We start from the raw sequence: 11,861 nt of genomic DNA on the forward strand, positions 1-11,861 counted from the left end.
ATGAAAGATAGCAGCAGGCAGACAGTGAGGATGCTAAGGAGGAGAGGAGACCTCGGTGGTTAAGGCTGACTTCACAAACAGAGAGGCTTTTCTTCTTAGTGGCAATCAGGGAGTGTGAACATCACTGAGAAATGTCTGCATCAGAAAGAGGGGAATAAGAAAATGGAAGCATTCTCCCATGCCAGGAACCTGTCCTAGGCCTTTTCCAAGCAGCCTCTAGTAACTGGGAATGACTTTGGTCCTCAAAGGCGTGTGTGCTTTCAGAGGGCTCTCTACTCAAGGTCACACCTGAAGACTTTTCACTGCCGTTGTTTTGATGTTCAGCCCGGGTAGGTTATGGAGTTCTCGTGTTCAGTTTCTTGTGAAGAGCTTATGTTCATTCGCTCACCACTGCCTCCATCTCTGATGTGAGACTGAGCTAAGTGCCCCGGCAGCCTGTGTCCAGTTCTGGGCATTTGGGGTCCTCAGATGAACGTATCCTAGTTGTTTTCCCATGGTTGATGAGTCTGTACTTCTGAGAGTTGGGGGGGGCGAGAACAGACACTTGTGTACACTCCGAGTTGCCAGCATGCTGTCTAGAAATGACTAGCTACAGATACTGAATTAACATATCATTTACAAAGGCTAGGCCTGGGGGCTGGAGAGATGGCTCAGCGGTTAAGAGCACTGACTGCTCTTCCAGAAGTGCTGAGTTCAATTCCCAGCAACCACATGGTGGCTCACAACCCTCTGTAATGGGATCTGATGCCCTCTTCTGGTGTGTCTGAAGACAGCTACAGTGTACTCACATAACATTAAAAAAAAAGTTCTTAAAATAACCCAAAAAACAAAGGCTAGGCTTGAGTATTGGCTGTTCTTTCTCTCTAGTCCCTGTTCACAATTTCCATCTGACATTTTAGAGTCTGTACAGGATTAATAGAGGTTTTCATGACTATTAACTAATAACTCATACTATTTCTGAGTAGTTTATTTAGAGATGGAATTGGAGGGGCAATGATGTCTTTATAAAAACATTGAACTGGGAAAACTTTCAAAGATGATTCTGAAGGACTTGGTGGATGAGTACCATTGGACCAAGAAGGATCAATGAAGCAAAATCAACATTAAGTCTTAGCCCAATATGCCAATATCATCAATATCAGTAGTCTACCCGAAGGTTGTAACAAACTCTTCCATTCTAAAGCTTTCTGTTCTTCCCAGAAGAGACTCTTCTACACTCCAGTAGAAGAACAGGCAACATCTAAGTCTAAAATTGGAATTATTTCTCAATGTTTCCACAGCCCAGAAAGGACCAGATGGGACAGTCATTCCTAATAACTACTGTGACTTCTGCTTGGGGGGCTCTAACATGAACAAGAAGAGTGGCAGGCCTGAAGAGCTGGTGTCCTGTGCAGACTGTGGACGCTCTGGTGAGTGCGGCCCCTTCCTGCATTGTGTGCTGTAGACCTCTTTTCCCTGGATTGCATTGTCATCTCTTGGTGGTTGGGGAGAGGGGAGAGTGGAAAAGTGAGTACGGTGCTGCCTTTGACGGGAAAGGGGTTCCCAGGTTTATTTTCCCGTTTTTCTTCTTTGGGTCTTAAGGACCAAAAACTACTCTCTGGGTCCCAGGAAGAAGGAAAAGAAGAAGGTCTGGCTTTTTCATGAGGTTGACATAACATTGCACCTATGATCCAAAGTAAGATAGAACAGAGATATGTGAAGACCCTAGGCAACATGCTATCTTGTACTAGATGATGACCATGCTAAAAAAAAAAATGGTGTTTGTTCTGTGAAAATACCTGGGACAACCCCAGAGTATGGAAATAGAAGAATCAGAGAAGCAGCCACATTCTGAGCTGTGCGGCTTCTCTACCACCACAACCCTGCCACCACCGTTGGCTGCTCATGCCATATTTCCATGTAGAACAGTGCACAGCTAATTTCACATCAAGAAGTCATGAGGGCAGGCATCCTTGGGAGCAGCCTGCAGTTGACCTTGACTACTCTTTTCATCTTCAATATATCCAAAGACTAAAGTATCAAAAAGGGACATCTTGTTCCTTCATTCTTAGAATGAGTTAGAGTCTTAGCTGTGGATTTTTATTTGTAGATAAATCATTATCTTTGCCAGATCATGGTCGGTTGGTGCTTTGACCCCTAACTACCCCCCACCCCATTTTTTTATGTCATAATTAGACCAAAGCACAAGGCAGGGAGCTTATTGCAGATGAAATCTTCTGTTTCACCAGCTGCTTGCTGCAGACACTTTGGTTGGATGGTTGGGGCTAGCTTGGGAGGTCATCTCATCTTAAACCTTTTGATCCAGTGTTATTTTCAGCACCAGTCCCAAGGGAAGGACTGAGGTGACCTCATCTTAGTTTTCTGCAGTGACTCAGTTCTGCCTGGTGTGCCCTTAAGTCTTCCCTTGAGCTCTTATGTGTTTTAAAGCTGAGGTTGTTTAGGGCTCTAGACAACCTTGAGTGGTAAACCAATAACTGGAAATGGACTTAGTGTCGATTGCGTAATACCCTTTACATTGAATTCCCAAGGACCCTGCCAGGGAGTCCCTTTTGTGCAATTCTGCCCATTCATTTACGGTCCAAATGTGATATGTAACATTGACCTTTTACTTGGAAGGTGTGACCCTGTGATAGACAGCTCTGGTTTTTAGACTTTTTTTTAAAAAGAAAATTAAACAAATGAACTTGAACCTGGTACTTTTTATTTGTTGTAAGATCAGGTAGTCAAACAGCAACAATTTTATCAGAAGCAAGACCACTTGGTGGAGTGGTGCGCCAAGCAGGGTTTTATGGGTTGCTGTAGGCTTTGGTGGGTTAGAAGAGAGTTCTCAATGTAAGCTGCTGGCGTTTCCCCCCTTTCTTTCCAAAAAAGATGAGGTATTTTAACTGATCCATGGACATCAGGAGTAGGATGTTATTTTTTTCTTTCTACACAAAGCCTCTCTTTAGAACCTTTGCTCAGTATTTCTTTCTTTACTTGGTTCGGTCTGCTCTGTGCTTCACGTGTTGTTTTATAGTACCATAGATATTCTCACCATAATCGCTGGGAATTAATTTGGAGGGTCATAATTCACCACCTGACTCTAGTGTTCCTGAAATAGATAAAACAATTAATACAAGCGTCATTAGCCCGTGGGGTGGGCTGCCGAGGCAGATGGGTAAATACATCTCTGGGGCCTCCCAAGGTCCTCCCAGAGAATAGTATGAATTGAAAGTGCAGGTTTCCCCAGCTAAACTTACTCACTGCCTCTGTGTCCTGGGAGACGGTGTCTTGTCTGACCCTTTGTCTTGTCTGGAAGGGACCATCACTATGGTATTGGGTTCCTATTGGAGTATGAAAAGACTTTAAGCCTGAGTTTTATAGTTTTCTGGACACTGTATTCATTAAGGTTTTTTTTAAAGCCCATTGTCACCTTTCAGTGTGTCTTGAGTTCAAGTAGACAGGGTGAACCCTCTGGAGTAGCTAAGACATGGACATTTTTAGTGGCCATGGTGAGTGAGATTGCAAACATTTCCTCCGGGGTTAGAGAAAGCAGGAAGTCCTTCTGAACTACCACCAGGCTATCCAACTGCTCTTTGCTTTTGGTACAAATGAACTACACGGCGTCAGGGGGCGATGGAAAGAGCTGTCAAAGAATGGGATTAGAAGCGGGTAAAAATAAAAATAAAATGGACGGAGGCTTAACCACTTTGAATGGGTTGTCTGACAGTAATACCTTGGTAAAGCTGACTGTCAAAGTGACGGACGAACATTGTTCAAAGAAACGCCAACCGAAACTACAAAGAAATGCCAGTAAGGCTTTAAAACCGCCAAGCAAAAGCATTGTGTGGGGCAGGGCTGAGTGAGCGTGTGCCTCCGTACAAGCGGACCTAAGGAGATGTTGTGTGTGCATCTGGACACATGTATCATGGTCGGGATGAGACCTTTTCTGGGAAGTGGAATCTTTCTGGAAATGTGTGTTTTGTCCTAAATCCCTGTCATCAGGTGATGTACCCGGTTAGTCCCTTTTGGTCTAACACTGGCTTATTATCTTGCTGTTAGGAATAACACTGTAGTGACATAATGAGAATATTAATGATGCTGTCTGTTGCTTAACCCATGTGCTGATATATTCATCATACATGTCAGCTCATTTGGGAGGAGAAGGCAGGAAGGAGAAGGAGGCAGCGTCCGCAGCACGTACCACGGAGGACTTATTCGGTTCCACGTCAGAAAGTGACACCTCAACTTTCTACGGCTTTGATGAGGACGATTTGGAAGAGCCTCGCTCCTGTCGAGGATGCCGCAGTGGCCGGGGTTCACCCACAGCAGATAAAAAGGGCAGCTGCTGAGCGCATGGGACAGACTGTCTGGCCGATTAGCCGCCCCCTCCCCCAACTCTGGTCATTGTTCTAGTTCTGATATATATTTTTAAATGAAAGACAACTTGGGCATTTCCCTTTATCCTTGCCTTTTCCTTCTGCCTTCCACGTGTCCCTCCCCTCCTAGCATCCTTCTATTTTGGGTACCACAGAAGCACAAACTACTGAGAACCAGGGAAAAGGAGGATGAGAGTCCTTTGGGGGAGTGATGCCATCATGGTGGGCTCTTATCCCTAGAAGTAGGAGAAATTAAGTGGATTTTCTTTCACTGGGGGAGGGCATCTTTTTAACATGAGCAGAGTTGATTTCCTGTTTTCAAGAGAAGAGGAACATGAGGTTTGAAAACAAAGAACAAATAACATTAACAATATTTATTTATAAATAACTATTATTAGACTCAGAGAGGAGAGAGAGAGAGAGAGAGAGAGAGAGAGAGAGAGAGAGAGAGAGAGAGAATGAATGACCACTGGGTATGTGTGTGTATGGAGAATTTCTTCAGTGGGAGTTGGTGACTCCACAGAGCAGACCCCTCCCCACGTCTCCTCCATGACCTTTCCATCTTCCTGCTTGTGTGAAAATGGCAACCATCCCAGAGAAGCCCGAGGCTACTTACATCTGGCCTCCCTCCAGTGCTGGCCCAGAGCAACAGTGTCCGTTTCCCTCGGGCCCCTTTCCTCTTTCCTTGTTGCTGGGTTTCCCTCATTTTCCTCCTGGCAAAGACCAGCTTCCGAAACACAGAATGGAATGTCAGCAAATCACAGGCTCAGCTCTGACGGAGCAACTGAGGCCGGCGCTCCTGGAAGGAAGAGTGATACTACACAGTGTATCGCCCCTCCCTTCGCCCCGTGTAAGAACATGTAACCGCTCACTGGATGATGACGTCTTCCATATTTCTTCTACTTTTTATAGTGCCTGCCAGGCACTTTGTTTTATCTTTCCAATAGCATCTCCTGAAATAAACCAAAGCAGCACTTGGTCCGAGGCCTCAGGGATAGAGAAGACTGTCCACCTCATTGACAGTCCCTGAGAACAGAACAGCTGCGAGGCCCTGCTTAAACAGGTATGTCCTAGTCCTGGCTGAATTGTCTCACAACAAGTTGCAAAACCATCATAGTTTTTTTTTTTTTCTCTTTTTCTCTTTGTTTATTTCTTTCCTTTGGTTCTTCTAAGCTTGCTCTTTTGTGTTTCTGGGTTCCCCCTTTGTGGTGCTGGGGTGGTGAATGGTGAGTCTACCCTGTTGTGCATGCTGGGCCTAGGTGCTGGGCTGATAATGGCTTGGGGTAGGGGAGGGGCTCTACATAGAATGGCAAGCTTTTTGGCTTCTGGCTTTTGGCTCCTGGCTTCTGGCTTCTGGCTTTAACTGCAAGAGAAAGAGGCTGGGGAAATGCTTGGCTGACTTTTCCCTTGGTTAAATGTGGAAGTGAAGTCTGTTGGCTTGGGTAGGAATAAAGAGGCAGAGAACAGTGTATTGCATGTCTAGGGTGGTATTTTGGGCTCTGAAGGCCTGTTTCACAGCCAAGGGACTTAGTCTAAATTAAAGATCTCTGGGCCGGCAAGATGGCTTATTGGGCAAGGGTGCTTGCATCTAAGTCTGATAGCCTGAATTTGATCTGTGGTATCCATACGGTGGAAGGAAAGAACTGACTTGTAAGTTGTCCTCTGATGTCCACTTGTACACCATGGCGTGTGTGTACACATACAGATACACGGGAGCATGCGTGAACACGGACACACATACACACAGAGAATAAACCAACCAACTAAACAATAAGCACATAAAAGACCTCTGATTAAGCCCAACACTCAACTGGAATGTTTTGAAGATTCTGAATTCCCACAAAGTATGGCCAGGGCATTGTGCTTCCATGAGAACACATTGCAAGGTCCTCTGGTCATCTAGTCATCTGATTCCTTGTAAGTATCAGAGGAGATCAGCTTCTACAGTCCAAATTTTGCAGGTCTCCCTGAATTAGACCACTCATAAACTAACAAGCTAATTCAGCAAAAGTAAAGGCATGCAGACAAACCTTTGGGTTTTCCTAGTAGCTTAAGATAGAGGAACGTCTCCTCTTCTGTTTCGGATGGGAATAAGCTTATTTTTGAATGTTTGCTCTCAGTTTTGTGAGACTGAAAATGACACTTTGGGGATATTCTGCCAACTCTATATGCGCTGTTCTTCCTAAGGAATGGCACATAGACCTCCCATGTGCTACTGTTCCCGCATGCGCACATGCAGTGACTCCAGTAGGGTTCTGTCCTTCTGCCACTTCTACCTCTAAACTTGATTGTCCTTTGATTCAGATAATGGGTTCAAAGCCTTATGACTTTCACTGATGAAATGTGCTCTTCCAGATCAATAAAAGTGTATTCAGTCTACACAACCATTTGAAGTCTTGTCTGGTTGTTCATGATCCTAGAATTATCAGTGATAACTTGACTTTGAACTTGGGGTGTTTTAAAACCCATGTAAATTATATATTACAAATTATAAATTATATATTACTTGGGGCATGTGTCTTAAAGCAGAGGGATGATGCTTTGGGGAGAAGGCATAGGAACAGCAGCATAGGAGCTCTATGTCCTGGATCCTGGAAAGCTTGATGATGTTGAAATTAGGTCTTTATGTCTCTGCTCCAGAGAACAGAGTCAACATGTTTGCTGGGCTCTGCTTTGAGTGTTTTCCTTAGAAGAGTTCATTTGACTTCTATCCCTAGATAACTGCTTACATGACCCTAGGATATAGGTGAAGAGGAAGAGAAATGAGGTTAAATGCATGTAAGGTCCCATACATAGTAAGGAACCAGGTTTTGACACCCAGCACCAAGATTCTAGAACCCACTGTCTGTCTCCCAAATTGGCCATAGTTAAGGAACATGCATTATATACATTGTTGACTTCATTAAGTTCCTGTTGAACTAAAGGATACCTGTAATGAATGTGTATTTAAAAGCCAGCCTCTTCCCCCACCCCATGAAAAGCCAGCCTCTTAAAAAAGCTATTTCAACCACCTAAAAGCAAGCAACTAGATCTCATTGAAGAGAATTCTAATTCTGATGAAGGTTTGTACAGAATATTGTAGGTAACTCATCTTCTACATCAACTGTAATTTTTAGAGAGACTCTAGGTGACTCACAGGGACAGAAAGCCTTTCCTTGTGGCCTCATGCAGTTGTATGAGGCACTAGAAGGTTTTGGTTAAGAATCACTATGAACATTTTGGAATAAAAAGGAACTCACAATCACCTACAGAATGACATGATCAGAATGCTTCAGAAATGTCACCTAGTTTTTCTCAATACCAGCCCCAGCATAGGAGGAAGCAAATGTACAGAACTTTGTGCCAGTTCAAATCCTCTGGGGGGAAATCAAGGCTGTAAAGGTAACTGGTATAACAGGTTGACTATCTGATGTTTGTTCCAACCCCAATTTAAGGTGTCACTTTCTGTTCCGGAGACTGAGGGGATCAGACAGTAAAGTCACTACAGCACCGGGAATGAGGAATATGCATTTAATTTTTAAAGGTACTTTAAAGTCAGCAATCCAATTTACTGCTGGTATTTTAGAGAGAGGGATTTAATAAAAAATAGGCTAGTCACATCAATAGCATCCGTTTAAGTCTTCTGGCTTGCCTTGTGTCTCTCTATGTACCTAATGGGTTGACGCTTGATATTGCCTCTGTACAGCACTTGAGGGAACAAGAGATCATCATGTGGGGAGAAAACTAAAGGCTGTTTGGAGGTTCTTACTTCATGGTAGAGTAAAATTAATTAATTTTTATTTCAATATGTCTCCCGTTACAGCTGATGAATATGATCTTGAGCATGTACTTAAACTTTAAGCAGACTCATGCATTGGGAATTTTTCCACGGGGAATTTTGCTTGGCCTTCAGAAGTGAAGTTGCTTGTGTTGTGGGTTTTCTGAGTGAGGCACATTGAGGCACATTGGATCTTGTGAGTAGAAACCTAGAGCAGACACAAAAGACTTCTAAGTTCTGGACTCAATTTCCCATGCAAATTTCTTGCTGTGAGCTCTCTTGGTTTCATGATACCCCAGATGTGGACATTTCTTTTTATTTTAATCCATGACCAACGTTACTGATGATAACTCTGGAGAAAATCTTGTGAGTTGAGATAGATGTCATGCATCTCCATCTTACTGGTAGGTGAGGAAACTTGAGGTTTGGTCAGCTTAGATAATTAGTCTAAAAGTCCAAGGTCAATAAGTTCTGGGTGGCTGGGTCTACTCATTTTTAATCTTCTTAAACTCAGTCTATAGTGACTTACTTGCAGGTTGTATGTTTGAAGATATCTTCAATAGAATTAGTAAAGGGTTTCCTATCTTCATTGGGGTTGAGAAGAGTATTCAATATAAAATAAAAACAATGAAAAAATCAATCTATTAGGCTAGTGGTTCTCAACCTGTGATTCACGACCCCTTTTTCATATTATATCAAATATGCTGCATGTCAGATACTCACATTATGACTCATAACAGTAGCAAAATGATAGCTATAAAGTATCAGTGAAATAATTTCATGGTCGGGGGGGTCATTACAAGGGTATTAAAGGGTCTCAGCAACAGGAAGGTTAAGAACTGGTACATTAGACAGTAAGCTCGTGTTGAGAAGCAACAGCACCCAAGTTCCTATGAACTTCCTGAAAGGACTAAGACAGGGTTTCCTGTGTGGTTGGGGTTCGGATGGTATGGTGGGGAGGTGAGGTATCATAGAGTGAGACTTCATTTTCATCGTGTGCCCGAGAGCCTGTGAGATTACAACACTGAATCATATGACACTGGTGTGCTTAATAAGAATGATTTCTGGTCATTTATTAAAAAAACAATAAAGGAAAAACCATTATGCTTGATTGATTTCCAAAATAACTAAATTGATGGAAGATCTCCTTTGGAGGTGATTTGTCAGCTGTGGGGCTGGGGAGATAGCTCAGAGGTCTTAAGTTCCCCAAATTGATCCAAACAAAACAAAACAAACAAACAAAACACACCATACCAGGGACACTTGCAATCCTAGTACTGGGGTAGGAGCGGGGGCAGAGAGAGATCCTTAAAGTTAACTATGTGTCCTAGTGTAGTAAGTTGCAGGCTAGTCTCACATAAAAGAGCAGTCCTTGCCTTAGGAATGACTCCTGAGGTTGTCTTGTGATTGGTACATGCACATGCAGTTGCCCATCTACATTCCCCATCCCTACATCCACACAAAAGAAGTCATTAGCTCAAAACCAAACAAAACCCAGTACATTCAAAAGTTCAGTAGGTTCAAAAGTATCCCAATCCTGGCATCCAACCAATGGCAAAACTTAAACAAACAAACAAAACTCTGATAATTTCACACTTATCAATAAGTTCTAAGATACTAAATTTAAAAATCCCATATACCTTTTACCCAGATACTCCAAATAGCTACAGTATACCAACCACAATCAGAAGTTCATTTTGGTACAATATTACAAGTTTCAGACATGATTCAAATTCTACCTATGATCTTGGTGATGCCATTTTTCTGATCCAGGATCACACATGGTGTCCAGTTGGCCTGTCCGTCTAAAGTTCTTTAACCTGTCTATGAGTTCCAGTGTCTGCCTTGGGTTTTTAATTTCTTGATGCTTTTGTAGAGTGTTAGCTGGTCATTTTATAGTCATTCCTGTTAGGTTTCTGTGCGATTTTCTAATGATGTAAATGAGTCTTTACAGTTTTGGTAAGGATATTATAAAAAGGAGGTTGTATTCTTCCCCATGCATTGTCATCAAGGAGGCCCATGATTGATTTATCCCTTTGCTGGTGAGAAAGATATTAGGCCTGTCAGCTGAGGTTTCTAGCTAGTAAGTTCTTAGATCTTGGATGATAATGCCTTTCTTCCATTTGGTGACTAAGAACTGAGTAACATGTATTACCGTATAGACTGAATGCTCAACCCTGTAAAGCTAAGATGCAGTTAAACTGGACTAATGGATTTGTTGGCCAATGAAACTACTTGTAATCTAGCTGTGGAGACTAAGACCAGATATTCATCAATGTTCAGTATGTACGGGATGTCATAGGGTGTGGTATGTGATGTCTTACTGTGGCTCACAGTAGTCAGAGAGATTGTCTTAGAGGGACCCATCCAAATCAGCATGCTCCAGATAGATTGCTGTTCTTTAAGCTGAAGGTTTGCTGTCAGAGAGGATGGAAGTAGAGCCAAATCAAAAGCAAAGCTGGGAATCACAACTCAGTCTTCACAAAATAGCAAAAATAACATGAAAGAATGTTTAAATGTTGCGCTGTAATGTTCTTCTTCCCAGTAGTCTTTCTTCTCCAATGGTGGTGTGTTCCTGAGGGCAAGGGTGACATCATTCCTGTCTGTTGACAATACCCAATACCACTGTAGCATCATTACTTATTGAAATAAATGAGAAGCTTGCAATGCATCTGAGCTAATTAGTGGAAATATTCTAAAATCTCTTTCTGTACACATTAAGTGCTTGACTAATATTTCTGATGGAACAGTAGAGAAGCTGTCATTGGAAGCAACATCCATTGGTCTAAGAAGAGAGAGATGAGAGCTGAAGGACAGTGAAGTGGTAGAGAGGCATAAAGGAGAGGAAATGAGGATATGGAAGATGAAGGTGGTGGGGAGCTGTCAGTGTGGGGGGAAAGACAAGAAGCCAAGCTTCCATGGAAGGGCTCAGTAGGAGACCAAGAATAGCAAGGCATTTTCTAAGGCCTGTAGTTGAATTAGGCAAAGTAAATGGGAGAAAAATGAAGGTCAAGAGTGCAAACTCAAAAAAAAAACTAGAGACTTTATCGGTGGACTAAATGGAGCAAAAGAATGTGTGTGTGTGTGTGTGTGTGTGTGTGTGTGTGTGTGTGTGTGTGTGTGTGTGTGTGTGTGTGTGTGTGTGTGTGTGTGTGTCTGTGTGTGTCTGTGTGTATGTGTGGTGTTGGTGGACAGATGAAGGGTAGAAATTTGTAAAAACTCAAAGGGCCTGATTATGGCTATGTTATGAACTCTGACAAAGTTTCAGGAGCCATCTGTCCACAGAGGTCAGGAGTATTGGGGAAGGGACAAAAAAACCAAACCAAACCAAACCAAAACAAAAAACCCCAAAACCAAACCAAACCAAACCAAAACAAAAAAAAAAAAACCTCTTTCAGGGGATAAAATCATGGCGAATATCCAATGAGCAAACAAATGGCAGGTGACCTGGGGAAAGCCAGAAGAAAGATCACCTTTGCTTATACTTCAGTGGAAAGGGTTGGAGTGATGTGGCACTAGCTGAACTGGAGAACAGGAAAGAGTAGCTAGTCAGGGAACACCAAGTCAGCAGCTCACACAAATGAGGCTGTGTTGTGTGGAATCAAGTGGATGAGCGGGGCAGGGGCAGATGCTCAGGGGAGATTTGGTGGGTCTAGGAATGTGGACTTTTTTCAGTCTTCCTTTGGAAACAAAAATCAATGCACAACATCAGTTTTGGAAATGTGTTTTCTTATGGCCTATGCGCC

The 11,861-nt window shown here is 42.9% G+C and overlaps 1 protein-coding gene across 7 annotated transcripts in view; it reads left to right on the forward strand.

Moving 5' to 3' along the window:
- The window catches only part of Dpf3 (double PHD fingers 3), a 270,465-nt gene that overhangs the window by 205,518 nt on the left and 53,086 nt on the right, over positions 1-11,861 (forward strand). For 6 of the 7 annotated variants that reach the window (XM_076921762.1, XM_076921768.1, XM_076921767.1 and 3 more), the window contains exon 8: positions 1,281-1,409. In XM_076921762.1, the coding sequence (XP_076777877.1) occupies positions 1,281-1,409 (129 nt within the window). Of the gene's footprint in view, positions 1-1,280; positions 1,410-4,128; positions 4,665-11,861 lie in introns of those variants that run through there. The other variant, XM_076921765.1, reaches the window with a different exon arrangement.

This window comes from Arvicanthis niloticus, chromosome 23 (genome assembly GCF_011762505.2).
Source record: "Arvicanthis niloticus isolate mArvNil1 chromosome 23, mArvNil1.pat.X, whole genome shotgun sequence".
NCBI lineage: Eukaryota > Metazoa > Chordata > Mammalia > Rodentia > Muridae > Arvicanthis > Arvicanthis niloticus.